Below are 27,817 nucleotides of genomic sequence, written 5' to 3' on the forward strand. Positions count from 1 at the left end.
TCGCCCCCTGTGTCTCAGACCCTCACGTGCATACAAATCCTCTGGAGATCTTGTGAAAATGCAAAATCTGATTGAGCAGGGCTGGGGGTGGGGGGTGGTCATGGGGCCTGGGATCCTGCATTTCTAATAAGCTTCTGTGTGGAGCTGCTGTTGCTCCTGAGAACCCCACTTCTAGCAGCAAGGCTGAGGGAGACATTCCTCAGGCCAGAAAGATAGGCCGGCATCTCTACACAAGTCTTACAAGGATAATAAGTGCCTGATGGTCTGCAGTTGTCTGCCCACGCCTTCTCCCAGGTAGACATTACCAATCCATCCCGATGCTCTCCCCCACCCCAACCCGCCTGGCCCCTAAATGCAGCAGTAGCCTCACACTGCTTCCCAGCATGTTCCCAGGCATCCCCAAGATGAAGCCGTGTGCCACCCAAGCTCTGCACTAAATGATTATGCAACTCGAGGCTTGAGATAAATCGGGTACATCTGAACTCTGATGAGCAAAAACAGGGTTCTACTGAGTTTTGTAAGTAGTACTGAAACGGTCTCCCCCAATGCCACGGACCCCCCACACTACTCAGTAAAGGCCCTGGAGGCCTGTTGTCAAATGTAGTTTGGTAAACGAATGTGTCCTGGGACACTTGGAAACAAAGGGACATGGGGACTTGGATCAAAAAGGCCTTTCGACGTTCCTCCCTGCCTATTGTATCTCATTCATACAGTAATGTCGTTCTTGTGGGTGGTGGTTCTCTTCCTGGATTCTCTACCTAAATCTTTTTAGGCAGTTGTGGGAGAGGTGTTCCTGAATCTCCTGGGTTTCAAGAGCTGTTCCTGAATCTGCTGGGTTTCAACTGCTTTTTAACTCAAAATAATCTTCCTGCCGAAGTGCCCATCATGGGGCAGCCTGCCCTTGGCCCCCACAATTGTTTGGTCTGTCAAAAGCTATGGGTACTCCCCTTAGAAACCAGGCACACACTGTGGCAGACAGCTCCAGGGGCTTGTGGATTTGAGGGCCCCCCCCGAAGACCCCAGGTGAAGAAAATCCCTGATCTCAGTTTCCCCCTGTCCCATAGCTCATGCATTCACCCCTTCCCTTGGTCATTCCCCACCTATTTATTGACCAGCTATTACATGCCAGGCCTATCTGTCCCAGCCTGGCCCTCATGGGGTCACTGTCAAGGCAAATGTAACAGGGGACCCTTCTTTGCCAGGAGGATTAGGGCAGGCTTCCATGAGGAGTGAGGCCAGCAAGGAGATGAAGGAAGTGGAGAGATCCCAGAGGAAAACGACAGAGGGAAAGACCTGCGTGGATCCCCAAGTAGGAGGAATGGTAAAAAGGTGGAGAGCATGAGCACGAGGGAGCCTGCTACAAGATGTGGCCCCACAGCAGGTCAGGACGGACCCATGGGGCCCCCCCCAGGGAGCACGGGAAGGGATCTGTCATTCTCCAATAAGCCACAAAAAGATAGAAGTGATATGAATTTGGATTTACCTATTTGCATATACTCTCCAAACCTCCCTCTTACTTACAAGCAGTGGTATTCAGAGAATCAAAAAATTGTCATTCATCAGTTTTACTCATCAGTTATTTATTGAGTGTCTACTGTGTGCTAGGTGGCAGACAGTCAATTGTCAAAATGACCAACACAGTGTTTCTTAGTCTGTATCTCCCCAATCCTCTGCCAGAGTGCTTGGGCGACACTGTATTGGTGACCAAAAGCACCCCATTTTGTATGACCCCCATTTAGATGGGTACAGTGATTCCAGTGTGTCTTCATAACTCTTGGGGAAGCCTTCATCTACGCCACCTCTGGCTCCCGTGGTGGTGAGGAACTCTAAGCCTCTAAAAGTTGGGTCTCATGAAATCCTCCTTCTTGGAATTCTGATGGCAAGTCAACTGTGGACTAACCCAGAGATTAATTCTCCTGGTTGAACAAATGAATGAAAGACCATGCAAACAGATGACTTTGTGTGAGAAAATGAGGCCCCTGCATTCAACCCAAGGTCTTCAAGAGATTTAGCCTTTAGCGCTCAGGCCAAAGAAGTGGGGTTGGGACAGAGAAATAAAGATGGGTTAATATAAAAATCAAAGAAAGTCAGGATGCCTTTACATGAGTATATTTGCAAACAGGACTTCTGGAATGGGGCAAAGGCACAATGTTTAAGTGTATCGCAGGGCTTAGGAGGAAGTGAGGGCTCGCATTCCAGACGTCTCTTTTGTAACTCTAGATTAGATTTTTTCTGTTTAATGCGCATCAACAGACAGAGATTAGTGAATTATTCACAAAACCAGGTCTATGACGTGTGTGGCACCAGAGCAGTGAGTGAAGAGCTGAGGTGACAAATCCCAATGGTCCCAAGATGAGTAAGTAGATGGCAGCCTGGAAAAAACCACATTTGGGAAATTGTCCCTTTGTCCTCTTCCCATGGCATCAACAACCCAGAGCCGAATGCACTAGAACTTCAGAATCTAAGGCTCCCCAGCACGGGGAGAGAGAAGACACAAGGCCAGGCAGCCATCTGAAACAAATCATGTCTTTTATTAGCCCCAGTTCCCCCCCTTCCCCAAATTTAATGGGATTAAACCATGAAGAGGCCAGGCGACTTCCCTACTTATTTTTAGCAATGTCAATGAGAGCCCCGGCAGGAACATCCTGTTTTTAATTAAACTTGAAGAGCCCCATTCTTGAATCTGGGTAAACACAGAGCTAGAGGACACCCAGCTCTGGCTCTGCCCCTACGTAGGCTTGGGATGGCGCCGGCCCTGTGACCGGGGCTCTCTCTAGCTTCCTCATAGCCTATGTTTTTCTTTCTTTTTCCCTCTGAATGAACCACCTCTTGGGATGCTGGAAAAGGAGTCACGTCTGCACTGATAAAAGTTGTAGAATGATTGCAGGGCAGGCACAGTTCCAAGAGTTAAAGCACAACCTTCTCTCTGAAGGAAACCAGACCACCTGTTTTCACCAGAAGATGGAGGGTCCCATGACAACCAACCAAAGGCACAAGAGGTTAGGCAGTACAAGGTTGCATTTAGATTCTAGATAAAGAAGAACACCCCGCATAGAAGGATATTGCCCACCAGGAAGTGAGGGTGGAGAGAGGCCATGAGGATCTTTCTCGGAAACACTTTTGAAATAGGATCGATGTCCGTGTTTCTGGAATGGTGTAAGTAGTTTCTTGTTTAGTGCTTAGAAGAATACATGCAGTCAGGAACTTTCCTAATGTTCTCCCCAAGGAGCTGTAGGTACTTTTCCTGGGAGGGGAGGAGATGACACAGGCCCTGCCCCCTTTCAACCAAAGCAGCTCCATTCTTCCTTTAGGTTTCATGGAAGACTTTGCCAGAAAAAGAGCAAACTCATCATTGCCCTCCCAAAACTTGTCCACCCTGTGGTCAAGTCAGACATCTTTGGTGCCTCTCTGTCATCTATCCTCACATCTGGCAGTCAGCAGACCCATTCAATCAGCCTCCTTCATATTTTCTGAAATCGGTCATTCCTCCTGCCATGGTCTTCTGTCAAGTCTGTGGTGGTACTCATCATTTTTCGATAAGGACAGTTAATGTTCTTTTTCAATCTTACCCAAAGTGCAATGCAAAAGCAGCTTCAGAGAGCCCCCTCCAAAGGGCCCTTTTATTACTGTCCTAACAGATGTTCCAGAGCTGTTATATTATAGGCCTTCACGTGTGGGGGGTGAGGGGGTAGGGATGAGTTTGATTGTGGAATGCTGACTTTGTGAAATAGCAGAGCAACAGCTCAGTGAAGATGTCACAAAGAGTAGGACATAACAGGGGCGCATGGCTGGCTCGGTCAGTAGGGTGTGCAGCCTTGATCTCTGGGTTGTGAGTTCCAGCCCCCCGTGGGGTGTAGAGATTACTTAAAAATAAAGTCTTAAAAAAAAAAGTTGGACCTAACGGAGCTGGAGATCTGGAAGTCATCAGCTGTTTCCTCCTTAACGTGGGGTTACCAAGGTTGTTGTAAAGATTCAGTGAGAGGAGGCACGTGCCGCAGGTGAAACACTGTCCTGCCAAACGTCGTGTTCATCCAGAAGCTAGCGGAGGTGAAAGAACTGAGGTGACCTTCTTTGGAAAAAGGGTTTTCGCAGCTGTAATAAGGTTAAAATAAGATCAGGCTGGATTAGGACAGGCCCCAACCAATCCAGTGACTGGAGTTCATGTAAGAAGAAAGAAATCTGGACTCAGACTCACAGGGAGAGGGTCACAGCTGATGGAGGCAGAGGCTGGAGTGACGCGGCTGTGAGCCAGGCACACTGAGGGTTGTGTCACCACTGATGCTAGGAGAGAGGCATGTAACAGATGACCTCCCCTGCCGACCCCCAGGAGTCTCCAGAAGGAACTGACCTTGTCCACACCTTGATTTTGGACATTTGGCCTCCAGAACTGAGACAATACATTTCTGCTGTGTGCCAAGCTGCCCAGTCGATGATAATTTGGGACGGCAGACCTAGGAGTCGGACACAGCGTGGAAAGCCCTTGGCACGGGGCTAGCCCTTGGTGAGCACTGAGGAGAGGAGACTTCTGCAGGAAACACGGGCTGTAGTTGGAACTCTGCTTGGAAGTGTCCATGTTCGGGCAGCAGAAGAAAGACGAGGAGGCCATGAAGGCTATGGGAAGGCCACGAATGCCACAGGGAGGGACCTGCTGGAGAGGGGCACCTCACTCACATCACCAGATAGCACACTCCATGCTAAGAGTTAAACCCTTGTCATAAGATTAATCCCCTAATAAGAGGGTAAACCAAACACAGTGGCGCGCACGAAGATTAGCTCTTCCAGAAAGTCAGTGGTCTAAGCAATGACTTTACAGCTGCCTCCAGGAGAGAAATCTTAAGTTGCATTCTGGGGTCACATCTGTGGTCCACGTTCAAAAATGGGAATTAGGCAAGGGTGTGGAGCTGAATTCCCAGGGGCCATATCAAAACGGATTAGAAGCTCTTGTCCCATCACCCACTCCCCACCCCCACCCCCGGAATCAAAAGAACCCAGTCTTTAAAGCTTCCAAGGAACATATTAAATTTTATAGAGTATCTATGGCGTCAATTTAGAAAGATGATCTGGAGAGAAAATGCAAGTGCCACTCAGGAAGTGGCTCTGAAAGAAGGTAAAGAAGTTTCTCTGGTCCTCACTTTGGTCCTCAGCGGCACAGACACTCACAAGTGGGCTGGTGATCTTGCCACCAGCTGGGACTAACCCGTGCCTTTGTTTGGTGCTCCTGGAGGGCAGACATTTGCCTGGCCCCCACCGTCCCCTCCTTCCTCCTCATCCAGCTGCTCTGTAGGTATGTGAGCCTTTCATCACATGAGGGAATGAGAAAAAAATTTCTAATACTGCTAAAAAGAAACAGAAATGAAATCTTCCATGATGAGCTGCCAAGATGCGCCTAATCTCCTTCCCTCAGGTTGCACTCATTCCAAAATCCATGAAAAGGTAGATTAAAGGTGTCCTGACACCCGCCCAGCCTTCATTTAAAATGCCAATTAGCCCATGTCACAACGAGGAGGGAGAGTCTGATTCCAAGACAGTAATGATCTGAACACCAGTATTTTCGAAGCAATCATTAACATCCAAGTAATAAATATGCTAATTACAAGATTTCCAACCTAATTTTCAAAGTAAGTTTCCTGAGGACTGTTCTGGGTAACATGATGCCAGCCTGGGTATATCCTCTCAGAAAGTCTCTAACTTGAACTTGAGAACCAGTCCAGCTTTGGGGCATTCCTGGTGCCAACCACATTCTCTTCTGGAAAGCTGGTCATTCTTTCGTCAGAGTCCTGTGAGCATCGGAGTAGCCCGGAAGGTTTAGTTATTCCCAGATGGGCTGGTGTTTGGTGGGAAAGGTAAGAGATGAAGAAGGTCAGGAACTCCTAAAGTCATCTATTCCAGAATATCTGTGAGTTCCATCAGTTGAGGGTTTCGTGGGGTTACCTCCTTCCTCTTTGTTAATATACATTTTATGACTAGGCGAATTCAACTTAAAAGTTTTTTTTAAAAAAGACGTATTTATTTATTTATTTGACAAAGAATGAGACCGTGAGAGAGGGAACACAAGCAAGGCGAGTGAGAGAGGGAGAAGCAGGCTTCCCGCTGAGCAGGGAGCCCGACACGGGGTCCTGGGCTCTGGCACCATGACCCAAGCCAAAGGCAGACAGACACCTAATGACTGAGCCACCCAGGCACCCCTTAACTTAAACTTAATTGAAGATTCTATTACCTCGTCCTTTGGGAAACCATCTCCCTTTATTTAGCAGGAAAACATCCTGTCCTAGCTCTGGGAATTGCAATAGAATAATGGTAGCCAACATTTACCGAGCTCCCTCACAACCCAGGGAGTGGCCAAGCACTCAAGGGCAAATCAGCAACGTCCCTTCCCCACTCCCTAGGCTCCTTCCTTAGACCCTGAGCTGGGACGGGTGTTCAGTGCAGGCCTGTCTCCAGCTGGGCTGACAGGTGGCTACATGAGGCAGAAGGCTTCTCCCAGATCTTGGGACCCCCATCTGGAGGAGAGGACCTGCTGTAACAGGAGGAAAAAGGTCAGAGCTGTTATCTGTCTGGCTTCTGACTCCTGAGAGGCAGTTTTGATGCAGTAATAAAATACTGGGCCTAAACCGTGTTCCTAAATTTGTCAGTTGAAAAAAAACAAACACGTGAACGTGAAAATGTTCATTTAAGGCTCTAAAAATAAATCTGCATATGGTTTTGTTTGTTCATCCAGATGTTGATAGAGCACAAAATGATTTTTTAAAAAAAGGAACATAACTGCATTTTGGCATATGTGGTAGACTGAATAACAATCCCCCCAAAGATATGCAGGTTGTTACCCCCAGAACCTGTGAATATGTCACCTTACATGCTAAAAGCGTGATGGGAATTAAGTTAAAGACTTGCGATCACAAGGTTCTCCTGACAGGCGTCTCCCAATGTAATGGCAAGGGTCCTTCTGAGTGGAAGAGAGAAGCAAAGGGAGATGCCCGGAGAAATGCTGGTGTGAGAAGGACTCAATCCATTTAAACTTGCTGACTCTGGACATGCAGGAAGGGGGCCACAAGCCAAGGAATGCTTCCAGAAACCAGGAATGGCAAGGAAACACATTTTACCCTAAAACCTCCAGAAGGAATGCAACCTATGGACACCTTGATTTTTCGTCCAGTAAAACTGAGTTCAGATCTCTGACCTGGAGAACTGTTAAAATCATAACTTTGCGTTGTTTTAAGCAACTATGTTTATGGTAATCTGTTAGAGCAACAAAAGGAAACTCCCTGGGTGTTATGTCAGTATTGGAGTCTACAACAGACTAAAGCTCGCCCCATAAAAAATATTCTGTGGTTGCCAATGCTAAACTCCGAAAAGCAACCTCAGGGAAGAAAAACTGGAAAATTTACAGAATCCCACACTTCATTCTTGTCGAGCCTAATTATAAACTCATTTGGACCCCAATCCACACCTTGACCAGTCTTTAGGGTCTGTCAGTGAACACCATGAATTCGCCTTTTATTAAACTGCTTGAATTTATGAGTCTTGGAAGAACAGAAATTCACCCAAGAATTCACACTTCGGTGCCTGCCATCGAGTTGCCGGTTTTACTCACTTTAACAAATGGAAGCGTCCTTTGTGAATGATTCTGGGGCCCACATCTTGCCCCCGTCTCATCACCCCCTAACACAGATGTACCTAACACAAAGCAGAAACCCAAGGGACAGTGACTGGTCTGAAGTAGGCGCAGATCTGCAGAGGTCCTTGCTGGAGGGCGGGAACCAGCTGCAACCAGCACCCCCTCCGCGCCCCACCCCCCAAGAACCCGCACACTGGTACACGGCTTCCTGGGACAGGCCCAGCGTCCGGAGTGCTGGCCTTCGCTTTCTAGGTGGGGAGAGAAAAGAGGAAACGAAAAGAACGGAAAGTCTGATAGTGTCCTCCACATTCCAGTTCACCCTGTCACCGCAACCCAGGGCTCAGCGCAAGAATAAGGCAGAATCCGGAACTGTCCGTTTGCAAAGGAGCAGAACAGAATAACCTAGTCCTTCGTAGGAAAATGGCTCTAAATTTAATTGAATTTCTTTGGCAATTTGGAAAGCGCCTCGGGGTGCTGCAATGTTTCCTCCCCACGGTTATGAATATTAATCATTGGAGGGCGGAGTCCCCATGGTCATGAATATTAATCATCGGAGACAGGGCTGCAGGAAACAATCAAGGAGACTTGAGGTTTCCATTTGCAGGCTCCTCAAAAACCCTGAGTACATAAGCATTTATTAAGGACTCCGAGTCCTTCCTGTGATGACCTGGAAACTTCCCCTGGGCCTGTGAGCGGACTGAGCTACTTATGGTTCGGGGGTGTAGGGAAGAAAATGTCTTGTGAAGCTGAATGACCCTTCGTTTCTATGGTCCCTTTCTACATTCCATGCTGAACACAGGGCAGGGGCTCAGCGAGTGCTTACTAGAACTTTCTGGGTGTCCTCTGCCAAGTCCCCACCCACCCTTGCAAACCAAATTCCACAGCCTGGGGAGGGTGTCTGTGTTGCTGCCCACACTCTATATTCCCGGGGCCAGCTACCTAGTTGGTGCTGGGAACTGTACGTGTGAGCCCATGCTTGAATGGTCTGATGTTCAGAAGCCCAAAGATTCTGGAGGGTTCTCCCTGACTGAGGGTCAACATCTTCATCAGTACCGTCCACCAAACCCCTGCCTGACCAGGGGCAGCCAGGAGAACTGCGCAAAAATGTTCGACAGGAGAGAACACAGTGGCTAACGAATTCTTTTTTCCCTTAGATCCCAATCAGGAAGTCATTCTCTTCAAAAGGAGAACATAGTCACCCCCTTTCTCTGCAGCGGGGCAGAGGACACGGGGGCAGAGTGCAGCACTCCCCCACCCCCAAAAGGAGAGACAAAATAAAGCTAATTAAAACGAATCACCTTTGAAATTTAAATGTTTGTTTAATTAGCAAAGATGAAGAAAAACCGGAAAAGTGCAATGCCACGGCAACTCCTTCATTCACTCAGGCAGCGTGTTTGGGAAAATAGCTTGGCAGAGAGCATCTAGCATCAGAAATCAGTGCTCCTTCCCTTTGGCCCAGTAACTATACTTTTGGGAACCCATCCTAAGGGGATAATGCTAAATATAGAAAAAGCAGCACGCACAAGAATGATCTGTTATTTTATACTTAGAAATTACAGTGTATATATTAATAAAACCTGGAAACAAGCTATATATCCAACAACAGAGGAAGAGAAAGTAAGTTGTACTGTATGACTATTATGCAGCTATTAAAATATCATTTTATTAAAGTTTTTATGACATGAGCAATACTTGCATTATTATGTTGAGTGAAAAATGGCAAGAAACAAAATTTCATATACTTTATGAAATCATTTAAATGATGGAAATAAGACCAGAAAATATTATTTTCTAATACTAGAAAATTAATAGCAGTGATTCTCTTTGTATGTGGAGTGGGAATATGGAGAATTCTCTTTTGCTTTTGTATTTTTCTGCACTGCCCATATTTTTACCACTGACATTATATTATTTTATACATTTATCCTTGGGGGAGGTAAGAAATTCTTTACTCTTTTTTTTTTTTTTTTAAGATTTTATTTATTTGGTGCAGAGAGAGAGAGAGTGAGAGCGAGCGCCCAAGCAGGGGGAGCAGAGGGAGAGGGAGAAGCAGGGTCCCCACAGAGCAGGGAGCCTGACAAGGGGCTCCATTCTAGGACCCTGGGATCATGACCAGAACTGAAGGCAGATCTCTTAACCCACTGAGCCACGCCGGCACCCCTGAAATCCTTTATTCTTGTTTAAGATCTTGGCTCTGACAGATTAATTTAACATACCGCATTCAGATAGTCCCGGCTCCAGGGGAAGGAAGAGCCACATAAAGAACTAGCTGGCAGGGGCGCCTGGGTGGCTCAGTGGGTTAAGGGGCTGCCTTCGGCTCAGGTCATGATCTCAGGGTCCTGGGATCGAGTCCCACATCGGACTCTCTGCTCAGCAGGGAGCCTGCTTCCCTCTCTCTCTCTCTCTCTGCCAGCCTCTCTACCTACCTGTGATCTCTCTCTGTCAAATAAATAAATAAAATCTTTTAAAAAAAAAAAAAAAGAAAAAGAACTAGCTGGCAGATCTGGGAACTGGACTCCTGCTCCGCCCCCAGCTCCGTGTGCTCCTGTCCCTCTCGCTGCCCTTTGGGGTGAGGCCCCAGGAGCAGACCCCAGGCCTCAGCTACAAGGGCTCGATGACAAGGCAGTCATGTGGGTCTCTTTCGGCTCTGACATTAGGCTTCTGCAACAGGCTCTCCCTGGTTCTTTCCTTGAAAGCAAATGCTCCCCTGACTCCACCCCCAATCTCACCAGCAGAGGACTGCTCTCCCTGTCCTGTGTCCCACCCTCTCCCTCCCTTCCAGTAGCCCCACCTGTCCTCCCAGGGGCTGTAGATCTTTCTCAGAACCTCAACACTCTGGAAGGAGTGCTGACTTCTGAGATGAGCCCTCCAGGAAGCCAAATGCCCACTCTCTTGGACTGCTGTCTGCTTCCAGATGCTTCCCTCTTGTGCCCGTTCTCCTGCCAAGATGGTGAGTGATGGTCAGCCCACCCACCTACTCCTTTTTATTGCCTGCAGCTGAAGCTGTCCTGATCATCCCCTGAGCTGTGTCTTAGTCCCCCTAAGTTCCTCCCTGAGTCCCACTCACTGCCGATCAAGCTGGTGGTGGCACGACCACTTACGGCTCCTTATGTCTCTTCCCTACCTTCCCTTGGGGTCTGACAAGGAAAATGTGGCCAACACCAGGGCCCCTTCTCCTGGCCTGTTCAGGGTATTTACTCTCGGTGAGTGATCTGGGGCAATAAAATGGAGTGCTTACTTGATTCTACAATGTTTGCATTTCTGACGAGACAGAACCCAGCCCTGTCCCTGCCTTTATTCAAGGGTCTAAGAGAGTTGTCAATTAATGATGGTGGGGATGATGAGCTTTTCTGCTTTTCTGTATGCCTGGCACTGGGCTAAGCGTTGAACAGGGAGAGTCACACCTAATCTTAAACTAACCCCAAAACATGGGTGGCAGTTCCCTTTCACAGATGGGGACACTGACGCTCACTTAGGTGAATTAAGTTGGTCAGAGTCATAGAGGTAGTGACTGAAAGGGGCAGGGTTTGAACCCCAGATCAGAGACTGATCATTAGACACTGCCCCAGGGGATATAACCCCAAAGTCTCGAGGTCTGGGCAGGTCCCGGGTGCATGGAGGGGCCATAGTGAGCAGAATTTGCTGAGGAATGTATGTTCATCTGTGGTGGTGGTGGGGGAAGTCACCACAAAGCAATCAGGTGACTAAGGCCAAGCAAGAATGGGGACCCAGTGTTGCCAGATCTGCGCTTCCAAGAGATGCCAAAAACTCTGCATGTTTATGTGTACTCTTCTGTTTGCAACTATGGGTTCAGCATTTTCAAAAACTGCGCAGGCCGAATCAAGGCTGCACCCTGCCCCATGCTGGATAGAGCCCCTGCCAGTTCTTACCTGGGACTCATGCCCTTGGCTTTGTAAGAGGTGAGGGCTACGTACCTGCACGATCTCTAGCATTTCCGCCTTGCTGATGTAGCCATTCCCATCCAGGTCATACATGCTGAAGGCCCATTTCAGCTTCTGCTCCAGCTTCCCCCTCGATGTCACGCTCAAGGCTATGATGAATTCTCTAAAGTCTATCGTCCCATCGCCATTGGCATCAAAGGTGCGGAAGACATGCTCTGCAAATTTGGAAGCATCCCCGTAAGGGAAAAAGTTCCCATAAATTTTCTTAAACTCTTCCATTGACAAGTGTCCACTGGGGCAGTCTCTCAAGAAGCCTTTATACCACTCCTGGATCTCGTGCTCTGTGAAGTCTGTGCTTTCCAGCAAATCCTGCATGACCTCCGGGCGCAGTTTGCTGTTCTGTTTCCCCATCCTGGCAGCGAGGATTCAGCTGCAGAGACAGAAGAAGACACCTCGTTTTTAGACCTGTTCTTTGGAGGCACACTTTAGAATTTGTACCTGTTCCTCTGGGGAAAAGAAATGGACTCTTTGAGTCCATAACATGGTCTGGTTGTCCAATTCAGCCAAACAGAATGACAGAAAGACAGGCAGTCCGAAGATGTCAAGTGGAAATACCATGGACCAGAAAACGGATGCCTTCTCTGTACTGAACCAGGAGGAAACAGGGATTCATCATGAAAGAAAGAGGGAGAACAGGAGGGATGGGGAGAGTCAGAGCCAGGGCCAGAGAAATGCGCTACTTAATTCTGCCTCATCTATTTGCAAGAGGTCTAGCCCGACATGAAGACGACTGAGGCTGTAACACGCAATCCCAGTATGAGCAGGGAGAATGTGAGGAGGAGAACTGGAAGAAAGAGAGAGAGACAGAAGAGGTCATTTATGATTTATTGCTAGAAAATACGTCCAAGGAAAGTGCTGCTTGGGGACCTTCTGAATATTAAGAAACAGGTATGAGTAAGGACAATACAAACCCATTTAATACCATTAAACGCTACCAAGCTAGATGGGTTCTTTAAATTCACAAGGTCAATTCACTGTCAGTGTTGGGTTCAGATGGTAAAGATGAGGCTTTATAAATGGTTTACATGCGTGCTTACAAAGAGGCCAAACTTTCCTTTTTAAATACAATCAACTTAATATTGTATTATAACAGTGGTACACACTCATCAAAACAAAGTAAGACAGCACAGCAATGCATAAAGAAAAAAGTTAGCAACACTTCAAATCTTCACACTTATACATAACCTTGCGGTCATTTTGGTGTGTGTCCTTCCAGATTTTTTAAAGGCATGCTTATGTAAAATGCTATTAACATGTCTTAGTACATTTACACTTCAAAAAAACAAGAATATATATACTTTTGTTACCTATTTTTAAACTTAACATAATGTGGGGAACAAAGGCAACTTTTGTTAGATGGAAAAAAAAAAACAAAACCCTAGAATTATCATCATCCTATTCACAGAGCCATCACCATTAAGTAAGTGAACACCAGGCACCGGGAGTGTGTTGCGTGCCGTGGATTCAAAGAAGAGTGAGATGTGGCCCCTCCGTCTTCGGAGGCCCCCAGCTGTAAGTTCAGAAATGGTGGTGGCAGTTAGGGGACAGACAGTACAACAGATATGCAACTCCGTGTTACCAGGGTAATGGATGTGGCATGATGTGAATACACAGATAGGGCACCCAAGCCAAAAGGCAGCATAGGTGCTATCAGGAAAGCCTTCCTGGAGGAGGTGGTATCTGAGCTTTGTTCCTATTTCCAAAGTCTTATGATTTAAACACCGTCGAGAAAAGCCCCTTCTCATACAAGGGGGCTCTACACTTACACTTTTCATTTTTCCGATATTGGAAAAAATCCTGAAAATAAAGCTTGGGAAATTATAGGCTATTTGAAAGACCACACAGTCCCATTTTAATTGTGATTCCCAATTTTCTTTGAGGTTTTCTCTTGTGGTGTTTATTTAATGTCTGTCTCGGTCTCTCTGCAGGGTCAGCCCCTTGAGACACAGTCTCTACTGGGACTACTTTTCCCTCTCCGGCTCCTACAAATAACATTTGGCGAGTCAATGAAAAAAGCAATGACCGATGGACAGCTGAATCATCACAACATGGAAATCTGTAATAATCTTCCCAGAAAAGAAGTCTTTCCCCTACAGTGATGAGGCCCTGGACGTGCCATAGGATTTATTTATTTTATAACTAGAAGTTTGTATCTTTGACCTCCCTTTACCTGTGCCCCGCCCCCGCTCCGCCCCCCCAGTTCGGGAATCTCTTCTATTGAATTGCCTGCAGCCCTGTCTTCTGCCCCCAATAAAAATAAATTCGTAGAGGGCAGTGTTTGCATCTCACACCGCTCCAATTTCTTGCTTATATCCAGAGTTCAAGAAATGCCAAGCAATCTTAGTAAATGGCAAGGTGACTGATTTTGTTTTCTGAGTTTCGCCCTGGAGGCAGAGCAGGCTCCACCCCTGCTCCTACCTGGGAGCCTCGGAAAGGGCAGGGAGAGCAGAGCACCCGGTCCTATTAAGCAGGACCAACAGTGGCAGGGGCACGAAGAGCCCTCTTTGTGTGGAATCAAGCAAACACCGTTTTATGCAAGAGCAAGTCTAAACTCCAGCTCCAGATGAAGCACAATTTATAAATTGAACCTTCCAATAACTTTCCTTTCCCTTGTGTGTCCCCCCCCCCTTTTTTTTTTCTGGAGGGAGAAAAGTGAAGTTAGAGAGGCTGGTTTGTATTAGAATTTGAAAACTGTCATTTAGTTGCTAAGTTGGCAATTTGCCTGAGGCAGGAATTCAGAAACACGAGGTAATACATAATACATGGCTTTACAGAGCTCCGGGACATTTTTGTGAAATTTATAAGTAATTTCGGGTTTTCCTTTTTGGGGGCTCTTTAAAGTACAGTTCTTCGGTGTGGTGTTCAATCAAATCACCATCCCTGTACTTTGCTTCCGTGCAAATCACCGTGTGCCCAGCCTTAGGAAAAAAAAAATACCATTCTGCCATTTAAATATACTCTCTTAAAGAATGACTTCTTTTTTCTGGGTCTATACAACACCGTTTCTTCAGAATTAAGCTTAAGTTCCTTTCTCAATGTTTAAAAAGTGCTTCTCACTTATTAGCTGTTTTTGTACTCGAAAGAAATTGCCTCAACATTTTGGCTAAGTCTCCCACTGAGACTGATCTGTGTGTAGCTATTTTTCAGTAAACAGTAATTAAACCACATTTACAAATTCATTAGCACAGAAAGGCCATAACACAAACAAGGCAGAAGAGCATGGCATAAGTGATTTGGGAAGCCACGTTTGCAACTGAGTCCAGAATTTGTTTCCATAGATAACTACAAATACTTGACCAAGTATGATGTCTGAACTTGAGACAACCATCTGGACTTGGTTAGACTGTACAACAGAAATCTCAGGGGACATAGGATAGTGCTTCTTTCCCTGGGGGAGGAGGGGAAAGATAGAGGAATGCCTGGCAATACCTTTTTCTTTTGGATGACGGGAATTTCTGCCTGTTGAAAAGGGGATAAAAATACCATCAGGGGACTGCTACGTTCATTAGCAGTCCAGAACAAAATCGTCTGGAGACAAAAGTTGCACGTTGGGTCAAATCCTTTTCATTATTCCATTTGGTTATTAAGACATTAACTTTGTGCTAGTAGAACGTAGTGGGGGAAAAAGATTGTGGAATAAAAATGCTTGGGTTCAAAGCCTGGCTGAATTGCAGACTAGCTCTTGGGCAGTTAAGTAATTCACTGAACTTTTTGGTGCACCTCAGTTTTCCTATATATAAAATGAGTTCAGGGGCGCGAGTTTGTATTTCACTGATTTGAGAATTAAATGAGACCGTCCTATCCATAAAGCTCTGGTGCTGAGCCTGGGCCAGATGCCGTGGTAAATGAAAACCACATCTTGTCTTTGATGGTCCTTTATCCATTATTCTGTTGAGACTTCATGGCAACTCTGAGTGACAGCCGGGGCAGCTTCCTCCATTTTAGAAGCACAGAAATGAAATCTCAGGCCAAGCTACTTATCCAAAGTCACACAGCTTGGGAATGAGGCAGCCAAAGGGTAAGTTCCGTTTGCACTTGGCTGTCCACTGGTTTTACCACTGTGTCCTACTAACTCCATGGACAAAGCACAGACAGGAGTTAAGACAACAGTTCCATAGGAAGTCAGAAAGAAGTAGTTAAGAGAGAGGAGACGACCTCCTATTAGCATGCATTCGTTTCACAAATAGGTGCCAGGTGTCTCCTAGGAGAGAGGTATGGCTGTCACATCAGGGAACAGACCAAACCCTAGTTCTCATGGAGCTGATTGTCTAGTGGCAAGAGACATATGATAAATAAGATCAATAAGGGGAATGTTGGAGGGAGTTGCTCCAAGGAGAAAAGTAAAGAAGGAAGGGGGTTGGGGAATGCCAGGAGTGGCTCGGTGGGTGTGGAAATGTTAACTAAGAAGTCAGGGAAGGGGGCGCCCACATGGCTGAGTCGTTAGTGTCTGCCTTCGGCTCAGGTCATGATCCCAGGTTCTGGGATCGAGCCCCACATCAGGCTCCCTGCTCAGCAGGAAGCCTGCTTCTCCCTCTCCCATTCCCCCTACTTGTGTTCCCTCTCTCACTGTCTTTCTCTCTCTTTCTGTCAAATAAATAAATGAAATCTTAAAAAAATTTTTTTAAAAAGAAGCTAGGGCTGACCCCATTAAGAAAGTGACCTTTGGAAAGGAAGAGAGGAGTTGAAAGAGGAAGCCACGGAGATGGCTGCAGAGGCTATTTCAGGCTGGGAAAAACAGAAAATGAGAAGGGCCTAGACAGGGAGCAGGCTTAGTGTGTCAAGGATGCAGCTGGAGCAGAGGGAGGGAAGGAAAAAGAATGAGGCCAGAACAGTAACAAGGGCCAGGTGACGTGGGACCCACAGGAGATGCTAAGGGTGGTGGCTTCCACTCCGAGTAAGACGGAGCTATGGCAGGAGTTTGGTTTCTATTTTAACAGGCACTCCCTGGCTGTTGCTTTGAGAGTCAACTAAAAGAAGGTAGCGCAGAGGCAGGGAGACAGTTGAGAAGCCACAGCAAGGACCCAGACAAGAGCCAACGGCGGCCAGGACCAGGGTGGCAGCAAGCAGAGAAGGTGATAAGTGCTCGGATTCTGATACAGCTTCAAGGGAGAGGCCATAGGATTGGTTGATGGTAGGTGAACAAAGAGAATGGTCCAGCATTCCCAAGGTTCTGGCCTAAGCAACTGTAAGGATGAAGTTGACCCTGAAATGGGAAAAATGCAGAAGGAGGGCTCTGGGCTGAGAGGCAGAGGCATGCCTGTCCGTGCGTCTAGGCAGGTATTCCTTCTGGGATGCCCAGCATATATCCAGGTGGAGATGTCAGGTGGGAAGCTAGATGGCAAAGTCTGGGGTTACAGGAAAAGGTCAGAGAGAGAATCAATTCGGGAATCATCAGCATACAGCGGAATTCGTAGCCAACGACTGGATGGGAGTTCCAAGTCAGTGGCGGTGGGACAAGTGGGACAAGTGAGCCCATATTTGTTCTGACATGTAGACTTGGAGGAAGGAGAAGGATTTGGTAAGGCACAACGAGAAGGAGACCAGCGAGGCAACAGGAAACCAGAAAGCTGACTCTGCCTGCTTCTCGGCTATGTCCTCCGTACCCAGCTCAGGGAGCACCTGGAAAGCATTCAGTGCAGAACAGAAGGAAATGTGGCTCTTGGTTCCCTCTCCAAGTGTCCCCGCCACCTGCCCCGCATCTGTGGTGGATGCCATCTGCCACCCAGTTGCCCACTCCAAAGCCCGAGGAATCTTCTGTCATTCCTTTCACTTTTGTCGCCAAATCTGTTTCAAATCCATTGACTTCTCAGCATTTCCATTGTCACCACCCTCGTCCAAACTGCCATCATCTCTGTCCGGGATTCTGGATTCCCTCTATCCAATGGGATATCCCAATCCCCTCTCTCCCTGTCACCACCAAGCCCCAGTCTCTCCCCATGGCCCCCCAGAGTGACCTTTTAGAAACACACAATAGATAATGTCATTCCTCTGCCTAAAGCTCTAAGAAAATAAAATCCAGACTTCTCTATTGGGCCCCCAAGGCTCCGTGTGAGCTGCCCTGGGCCACCTCTAACTCATCTCTCAGTCTCTGTGCCCAGGTCCCCTGGCCTCCCACATAGCCCATCTTTTACCTCTAAGGACTTTGCTTTAGGGCCTTGAATAAGACTTTTAAGTATTAAATATATCTCAACACTTTAGTTTATACACCTATATATATAAGTTTTAAATATAATTATGATATATAAAATATGTTTACTAAATATATATATAAAATATATATCCTATATCTTATAAATGTATAACTATTTATGTAATGATATATATTTATACATATTATTTTTAGCTGAATCTGTGCTGCATTTCATGAAGTGAAATGCACCCCAACTCTGTGAGAATAGGTATTTTGTTACTCAGTAGTTTACTCTGGGATGGGCAGTGTGTGAAATTTCCCAACTTACTTTAGGTCACACCCAGTCTCCCAGGGTCCAAAACGTAAACCTAGGGTTAATACTGACCACAGATGAGAAAGGAAAAATATAGATGAGAAGGCACCAAACCACCAGCAAACAACCATGACCAGGAATCTAAAACATAAAGTCAACTTCCCTTTTAAAACAAAGAGAAAAAGGAATATGGTGAGTTCCCCAGGGAAAGGAAATGGTGAGTGGTGGACGCTCTTTTGGAATCCAGGCGCTCCCTTCTTTATATCTTGCTTCTGGGATTCCTCGTCAGGTTCCACAAACGCCGTGAATTAATTCTTGAAAGCCCAGAGTGAGATTTTCCAGAGAAAAGCCCAACTTACTCTGGAAATCCTTGTTGACTTGAAAGAAGTCTCAATGCAAACTGCATCCAGGGCCCCTAAAACGGAATTTGCAAGATGCTAGCGGCTGAAGTCAGGTCGAGCGGGAACAGGGAACACAGACCCCACAGTGATTCCAGAAAAAGACCAGGTTGATTAAAATGTGTGCCTATGTGGACATGTGACCTTGTCCTCTGTGAGTTGTTTTGAATTTCTGACCGACGGAATGTCTACATTATGGAAATGTAACCAGGAAAAGTTTCCTAAAATGTAAGGAAGGACATGGTAAGAATTATAGATGCATGGGAACATGTGTCCATCTGCGATGACATCAGATGTTGTGGCCATCTGAGTTTTGTAGGTGGCTAAGATCCAGCAAATTCATTTCCAGATCAGTTGTTCCTGATTGTCACCGAACAAAAAAGGGGGGGAGGGGACTACAGAAAAATCTGAAGCGCACTCTGCTCCAGAAATTTTTTTTCAATGGAACTTGTCTCTTAGTGGGAGTTTAGAAGGAGAACTTATAAATAAACTGACGAGTTTATATATAGTGCACAAATTAGGAAATAAAACAGCAGTGCATATAAGGAAGCATTAAAATATTAAGGAGGGGGAACGTAAGTCATATAACAATTTCACTAACTTCCTTTCCTGTTGCCCAAAGAATATTCTCTTCTCTGGCCTCTGGCAAGGGTAGCTGAGACTTACTTCCTACAAGTCCTGTGCCTCACAAAGGTGGCCTTGTTGACATGGCCTGGAGAATGGTTCCCTTCCAGTGCTGCCCCCAGGCCACCGCACCCGTGGGGGTGGGCAGGCAGATGCACACCTGTGACTGATTGCTGGTCACACGCCTGGTGCTTGCTTGCTCACCTTGCAAGCAGAGGTGACAGGGTCTGAGATGAGCACTGAACCCATAGCAAATGCAGCGAGAAGGGGACTCACTACTAACAGCCTTGTTCTCCTTGCTGCCTTCCCCAGGCTGTGTGGCAAAGCCCAGGAGACATAGCTGGTTCTCTCTGGGTGAGCAGGCCTTACAGTCTCTGAACTACCTGGGCTCTAGTTCTATGGGCTCTGCATTTCAGACTGCAGAGGGACTGGTCTTGGGCTCTATCCCAAGTCTGCTTTCCATTATCACTGCCAATAAAATATATACATTTTTAAAGATTTTATGTATTTATTTGACAGAGAGAGAGATCACAAGTAGGCAAGCAGAGAGGCAAGCAGAGATAGAGAGTGGGGGAAGCAGGCTCCCCGCTGAGCAGAGAGCCCGATGCGGAGCTCGATCCCAAGAACCTGGGATCATGACCTGAGCCGAAGGCAGAGGCTTTAACCCACTGAGCCACCCAGGTGCCCCAATAAAACATATTTCTGATAGAATCTGAAAAGAACATTGTCAGACAGCAATTCCCTCCCCCAAATGGAAATATCATTTTTGGTTTTGCTCTTTACCAAAGTGATACATCATTATTGTAAAAACTATAGTTGGTAAGAGAAAGATACAGAAATTAGATAGAGATATAGATACAGAAATTAGAACGTGGACATTCCCCCCCGTGATCCAACATTACTCTACAGAAGATAGCTCTTGTCAGTTTCATGTGTATATATCTTCTTAGGCATTTAAATGCACATAAATGAAATCTGTACCCTCCAACCACAAATGGGATCACATGATACTATTCTTCAACCTTTATTTTCACTGGAAAGTATGCTGTGGATATTCTTCCATATTATATACATGGAGGTATCTCATCTTTTTAGATTGCTGAATTTTCATTGATTGATTGAATGGACAGTACTGAGCACTGACCTCTCCAAGCATCGAATTGAATTGGGTAACTAACAGGGGTGTTGCCAAAGTGAGGCTTACTTACAGTCCTTTGGTGTTCCATTGCATGGTATTCGTTTAACTAATCCCTCTTGAAGGACCTCTAGGTTGATTCTGCTTTTCTTTTATTCTCTTGGCATTTCCCTTAGTCCTGCTTCCGGGATTCCCTGGATAATGTATATGACAAAGAGGCTCTTGAGGTCTTCAGTAAGTACCATGATCTCAGACGGCCCCTTCAAAATCCTCCAACATTTTCTTCTGGAGCCCTTACATCCTCACTGTACATTTTGCAAAAGTTTACACATCAACTAGGATTAGACTCGAAGAAGCATTGGAATTGGATTGGGAATTCCATCCCAGTCCCTTGGACTGCCTGTGTTACAGGCACACATGTAAGAGTGTAGCCTTTACTATGTCTAGCACTGAGGAGGGCACACTCAGCCTGCTCTCTTAAGAGTGCATGACTAGGAGCATGAAATGCCCCTTCTCTAGGTTTGGCCTAAAGAGATCTTTTGTCCAAATGGCACCATAAGTGTTCTGCTTTACGATGGGCTGCCTGACCTTTATTCACACCCACTCCTCTCTCTGCTGCTTCTCATGCAGCTCATGGCTGACTCCCCACCACTCCCCACTCCCTCCTGGATGGCCAGCAATTAGAGATGAACCAACACCATATGCTTCATGTGCCCTAGTCACTAAGTGGCCAGGGCCATACTCAATGGTCACCTTCCAGGCCTGCGGAAACCACAAAGCTGTCTGAGATGGAAACCGCTAGTGTGCCTGAGGTTGAGGGATTGCAGATGTTCCCTTGCCATCAGACCTGCCTGGCTGCGCTGCCTCAGGCTGGGGGCCAAGTCAGTGCTGGCTGCCATGGTGGAAAGAGTGGGGATTTCTTGGGGGGGGGGGTCCTCAACACTCCTCCAGGGCTGTCATAGGCTAAGACCCTACCATGGCTGACTTCTGTGGAATTCTGATCGCCAGAAATGGCTACTTAACTAAAGATGCTAAGTATTTGCTCATTTAAAAGATAGGTATTACTACCTTGGGTTTTGATCAAACAATGAAGGAGAACAGTAAGCCATCATGGGCTGAGGAGGACAAACAGGTCAGCTATGGGGATCCAGGCCTCACCAGCTCACCAGCAGCCGGAAGTACCAGAGGAGCTCTACTCCCTGTTTTTAGACATCCCCTAGGGGCCACAGATGCATTTAATTAATTGCTACAAGCCCCTCCATAGAGTCTAAGAATAGTTCATCATTCTTCTTCTTTTTTTTTTTTTTTAATTCAGCAACATGTGTTTAACATCTACTGTTTCCTGGCTTCGCATAAATATTCCTATTAAAAAAAATAGTATCCTGTATAAGATAGGAAAAGGAAGGGAATCTGGGATTTGGGTTGTAGCTCAAAGCAGTTTTCATGAATATTTTGTTTTCATAATGTTGGTATAGAGTTGGTGAGAGGGCTATCATACCTTGGTTTTACTGGAAGGACAAGAGGTTCAGAGAAGCTGACTGTCAGGACAAAGGTGTACAGCCTGTGACCACAGACGGGCAGGATCAGAAGCACCCCTGCCATTCCCCAGCCCTCCTCACCCCTGCTCCATCACTTGTGGGGTTTGAAGGGCTGCTTCTGCTGGAACGTACCAGTCGAGCACTTCCTACCCCAGCCAACATGGCTCAAGTATGAGTGTCCGTCCAACAAACGTCCGGGTGAGAAGACTACCAAGAAAACGATGAAATGGCATCTCTTTAGCTCTAGCTCCTTTTGTGTGCTCCAGCGCGGTGTGGGGAATCAGAGTTGGATTTGCCCGCAGAAGAATGAAACAGAAAGCTTTATTATCATACCAGGTTATATGAACTTGGGGAAGTCATTTGACCTCTCTCTTTGTCTCACTCTTTTCCAGAAAGTAAGCATAATGACACCTTTCTCCTAGCGCTCTCTGAAGGATTAAATGAGAAAAAGGAGTCCCAGGCAGCCGGGAAAAGCTCAACATCGTGTCTTGCATCCAACAGATGCTCAGGACCCATCCACTATTAGTCTAAATGAAGTAAGGGTTCAGTGGGTTGTTTACAAAGATGAGCCTTCCAGTTTGGGGCACATTCTCCCCCTTGCTTTAATGGAGAATTAGAAAAAAAGAGTCAACTGTCACACGAGGGAAGAAAATAAGAGAACGCCAGTAAGCTTCCAACCTGACTCCCTTCCCTGGGATCACTTGCCAAGTGTGACAGGCATTTGTAGATTTGTATGCAGAGAGGACTCCTGCCAGACCCCCATGGCTGACTATTTTCCCTGCATGGAAGTTATTATTCTAACCTGATATTAAGCAAGAGGTCCCATTAGAGAAGCAGCAGATGGAGAGAAGGGCACTATTTCTTTCTCTGGTCTTCTGTCCTGAGGCTCGGGAGGGCTAAGTGGGGTTTGGGTAGAATCAGAGCAGGCTCCAAGAAACCCCAGAGCTTTAGCCATCCAGCTCTGGAAAGGTACTAGTGCTATAAGGACGACTCTAATCCAGGGTCTGGCTGGACAAGACTGGTATTTTCAGAACAAAGTGGATACATATTAGATATCACTAACAAACACAGGATATCAGTGATCACCTGAATCAAATTTTCCTCACCTGGGGAACGAAATGATTCTCAGTTTTTTCATTATTTTCTTAAGCCAACTTTTCATGAGAAGATCAGAAGTAAACAAACAAAAAATACACACATGAAAAAACAACCCACCCCAAACCTCGATTCATCATCGGGGTGGGGGGGGGGGGTGTGTGTAAAAAGAGCCACAGAGAAATCCTTGTATCTCAAGTTCATTTCTAATTATTGCCTAATTTCTTAATCCAGGCCTTTAGTCTCTCCTACCTGAGCTCAGAAATAGTAACTGCTCTCCATCTTTAAGTCTCCACTTGATCATGTCATGTGTTCCTCAAAAAGCTTCCATGTTCCCTACTGATGATAGATTAAAGGCTAAACCCCATAGCCTGGTATTCCGTGTCCTTCAAGGTCACACCCAAACTCACAGGAATCACCTAACTCCTCACTCGCCCCTGATTTGGGCATGTGCTTTTATTGCCATTCCAATTCTTACAATGGCCAATGAACAAAGCTCATAAGAGAATAAACACAAAACCCTTTGTAAACATTGAGGGGTTTCCTAACAGTCAATAATATAACTGTGACTTGCTCCTTCTCTACCTGCTGACTTACTTGGCGTTTGGATGGAGGTTATTGCTTCCGCCACTCAGCTGCCTTTGCTCTTCTGAGTGAGCCTTAAGCTACTCATGGAGTTTCACTGGTATTTGTCTAGAAAGCTCTGAGGAAGACATAGGTGTGTGAGGATGCCCAAGAAAAGATGGCTTCCTTCTCTGAGATGATTTCCCATTGACCATTGCTTGTGTCACTTTTAAGAACTCCATGAAGCGAGGACAGTGTGGATATTCACACATTTTGGTGCTAAGGTGAATGGCGAGGTGGCTGGCAAGCATTCCTGGTGACTGTTCAGTTGGTAGTAACCAAAGTTACTGTGCATGGATTTCTCCTCAGTGATTTTTCTTCTAAAAATATCTGGGGAGCTGACACCTTCTTTGTCTAGGGCCAAAGTTCATCAGGAATGGTATTCGGTTTGGCTTTCTCCTCACATTTTGTTTTGCCCAGGAAGCCGAGTGCTCCTGGGATTTCCTGGTTGGTAGTATTGTCACTGTAAGCCAGCAAAGGAAAAGACAAAGTCCCCCCGAATACAACAGACACTCTTTGGGCTGAGCTCCTTTCACGGGAGGGGCGACAAATCACAATGGTTAAGTACATGGGGATTGGAATCAGAGGGCCCTCAGATCCAATCCCAGCGACAGGACGTACTAGTTGTATGGCCCTTAGGGACTTCGGCTTCTTCATGTGTCATTCCCCTTAGTTGTAAATTGGGGCTTTTGTCAGGATTGAGTGACACAAAGTAGCACAGTCGGCACTTCCTAATATTTCTTCAACTCTTCCTCCTCCTTCTCCTCCTCTTCCTCCATCATCACCGTCATCATGTTATTGTCTCTCTAACCATATATCCTATCTTCAAACTCCTTCCCTCCACTTCAGCTTCTCTGGTCTCTTTCCTCCAATACACAAGCCATGTTCCCTCATTAGGGTCTTGTCCATGCTGTTCTCAGATGTCCCTGTTTTCTGCATCTTCATGGTTCAGATGTTTCCCATATCCCCATGGCTTAAATGCCACCACCCTACATCCCATAGCTGGACTGCCTCCCCTCATCTCCTCATGGTTCCGATCTTCCCCTCACCCCCCACCGGATCCTCATGACTCCTTCCTCACTAGATCTACTCCCATGTCCTTCTCTCGGCGGTGCCTTCCGTTACCTCCTAGTACAAATTTTAATACCTTCTGTTCTACTTTGCTGATTACCTTAACACTTGGAACACACCATCACCTTAATTCTCACATATCTTACCTCAGTAGATCCTTGGAATAGTATGAGAAAAGAAAGGGCAAGGTGAATCGTCCCCTCATTAAACCGAAGGCGAAGATTTAAAGGTATTCCCAAGGTTACATGGCTACTGATGTCAAAGGGGGAATAGAGCACAGATCGTCGTACTTTATCCATGGAGCAGTGCCTCACAGTGAAAAACAGAGCAGGGCCTCAGGGGGCATGTTGTCAAGTGTTTGAAGATGTGTGTATGTTTGTGTGCTTGAGAAAGAGACTTCCTGTCTAGCTAGTCACACGCTGGTTACGATTTCCACTTCTTGTTAAGAAAAAAAATGGAAAAGGAAGCTTAATCTGAAAAGAGAGAAGGTGAAAATATATCTACAAAATGAATAAAATACAAAAAATCTAAACAAAGGATTCCCTACTATCTGTGAAAGAGACGGTGCACAACCCTGCATACGGTTTCTGTGTCTACTCAGGCAATCTCTTCCTTTAAAGGCCGTGTGTGCCTGGGTGGGTTTATTCACTTATCAGCCTGTTACACCCACCTACCCCCTTCCCCGCAGGAACCCCCTCACACTTCTGCTCCTTCTCAATTCCAGCCAGAATGGTTCATTTCTATTGAGCTGTCTTATCTTTTCTTGTCCTTATGTTACAGCAAACACTAGCCAAGACGGTAGTGATTTCCTCGCATATCACTACCTGGGTTAGGGTCCGCTGGAGTAATATCAGGTGGTCTCTACCCCCTGCTAATGTGGCAAGGACAAGCCGAGGAGGTGTCCTGCATTCTGTATCACCCGGGCACACACAGAGGGACCCACCCCAGGCATCCATGTCGCCGAACCACAGAATGTCCCAACGTCATTAGAAGTAACTGTAAAGAAAATTACATCCTGCCTTTTCCTTAATGAGTTGACTTCTGGCCTTTTCTACTTAATCTCACAGTTCCAAAGGGCTTATTAGTACACGTAACTTAGTTGTTAGTTACAGTGTCAGCAAATACGCCCCGGCATGGAGCCACAGGCTTGAGTTAAGGAGAGCAGACCTTCCTGCTGTCACACATATAGTGTATTTCCGTATTGTATCTGTGTCTTTCAGAAGCACCATTATAATCATCTTACAAGGGACTGGAACTGACAACCTAAATCCTTCTCCTTGCTGGCAGATCCAAAGATTCAAATATGTTTACCCCAGTAGGAAAACTTGGACTTTATGGATAGGGTTGGAGCAAAAATGACTGTCGTAAAAAAAAGTAATGAAAATCTGAAATGTATCTAAATAGCTTCATTGAAGAAAAAAGCAGTAAGGAAGTGTTGCATTCTATGTAACTATTCTGTTTGAATAATGGTGAAGATAAGTTTGCCAAGACTCTCTCTCCCTTCGTTAATGAATTATGATATGCAACAAAGTATAAAATGATAACTGAGTATTATTACAATCTTCTGAGTCAATCACTTCTTTCTTTAAGACCAGCATTTTCCATTATAAGAAAATTATGCAAAAAATCAGACATAGAGCGGTGCCTGGGTGGATCAGTGGGTTGGGGCCTCTGCCTTCGGCTCAGGTCATGGTTCCAGGGTTCTGGGATCGAGCTCTGCATTGGGTCTCTGCTCAGCAGGGAGCCTGCTTCCTCCTCTCTCTCTGCCTGCCTCTCTGCCTACTTGTGATCTCTGTCAAATGAATAAATAAAATCTAAAAAAAAAAAAAATCGGACAGAAAGTAATAATAAAGAACACAGAAGCACAGTGAGAGCACTAGAGTTGACCCACTTCAGTGCTCAAAGCTGAATTGGATTCATTTTTACCTAAAAGCCAAAAATAAATTTAAAAATCAGCATTTGACCCGTGGTTTGCATGGAGTTTAAATCATTTCTTTCCTTTAGATCACAGGTCTTTCCAAATGCATTACAAGGTGTACCTGTAAACATTTAAATCTGTCTGCAATAGATCAAATAATGGGATTGAAAGTGAGAACAAACACCACTCCTGGCATGAAACTGAGAGCTCGGTGGGATAGTGTACAAAGGCTTAAGGCAATGTCTTCATTCCAGGAGATGCCATTTCCCTTTGAATGATTTCCCAAGAATTTCCTAAGCACATGCTGTGTACCCAGGGCGGTGCAAGAAGTGACAGTGGATTCGAAGCACAGACGGAGTCCAATGGCATGGCATGGCTGGGTAGACATCACTGGTCGTCCCCAGAGCCCACTGTTTCCCGTCACAGACGTGGTCCCTACACTCCAGGAGCATCATCTAGGCAAGCCAACGAGGTGTTAACCAGGAAGCACTGCGGGTAGGAGTCCTTTCCACTGCGACATTGGGTTCAGAATGTTGGGATTTTGCCTAGAAGCCTACTCATTAAAAATGGTTCAGGTGGCTTCTCAGTCCCAAGGGAACAAGGCAGTGCGCCAGGTGAGTACATAGAGAAAGTGATGCTCTGCTCTGGAACCTTCCAGGCCCCTCAATCCTCAGACTCCCTCAAAAAACACAGAGATGTGGAGGACACTACAAATTCTGCCTGTTTTCTTTTGTCACAAACACCAGAAGAAATATGATGACAATAAACTAATCCCTTCACAGATTTACAAGGACATGCTATCGGATCTGAATTATAGGAACAGCCTGAGGATGAAGCTTGCATGAGAGCTCTGAATACAGCATCTCAGGGCCAATTTTGTGCGAAACCCGTTCCTCTCTGCTTGGGTAGGTACTGAAGAAGGGATGAATGACAATACCCCACCCAATATTTGGTACAGCAACAGTAAGGGGGAGAGGAGCCCTCCACGCTTCTGTGTTGGACAGGAAATCACGGAGGCAGCTTAGAGTCCTGGAGCACGTATCCTCACCTCACTCCTAAGAGAAGGTGGAAAAACCCTGAGATATAAAGATGACTTGGAGCAAGTCCCCCCGTGTGACTTCCAAGGAGAAAACAATTTGTTGGTGGAAGGACTGAAGACCGATCAAGGCTCAGTCCCTGCGCCATCATCCCATTTCCATCTCCTCTTTCTCCCTCTACAGCTCCCACTGTGCCTGGCATTCAAGGTCCTCAAGATCCTGCTCAAGAACTCCAGCCCAATCCCTCTGCATCCATCCAGCTTTCTTTCTGACATCCTAATGGGTGTCACTAATTGGGGCAACACAGCTTGGCAGTTGGGAGGATGGCCTTTTTGGATAAACCTAGATAGGTACCCT

The 27,817-nt window shown here is 46.2% G+C and overlaps 1 protein-coding gene across 5 annotated transcripts in view; it reads right to left on the bottom strand.

Annotated features, from left to right (window-relative positions):
- NCALD (neurocalcin delta) overlaps positions 1-27,817 on the bottom strand; it is a 391,013-nt gene that overhangs the window by 4,381 nt on the left and 358,815 nt on the right. For all 5 annotated transcript variants that reach the window (XM_059394947.1, XM_059394944.1, XM_059394948.1 and 2 more), the window contains one exon: positions 11,551-11,947. In XM_059394947.1, the coding sequence (XP_059250930.1) occupies positions 11,551-11,928 (378 nt within the window). In that variant the 5' untranslated portion in view covers positions 11,929-11,947. The remainder of the gene's footprint in view (positions 1-11,550; positions 11,948-27,817) is intronic.

The sequence above is a fragment of the Mustela nigripes genome, chromosome 3 (assembly GCF_022355385.1).
Source record: "Mustela nigripes isolate SB6536 chromosome 3, MUSNIG.SB6536, whole genome shotgun sequence".
Taxonomy (NCBI): Eukaryota; Metazoa; Chordata; class Mammalia; order Carnivora; family Mustelidae; genus Mustela; species Mustela nigripes.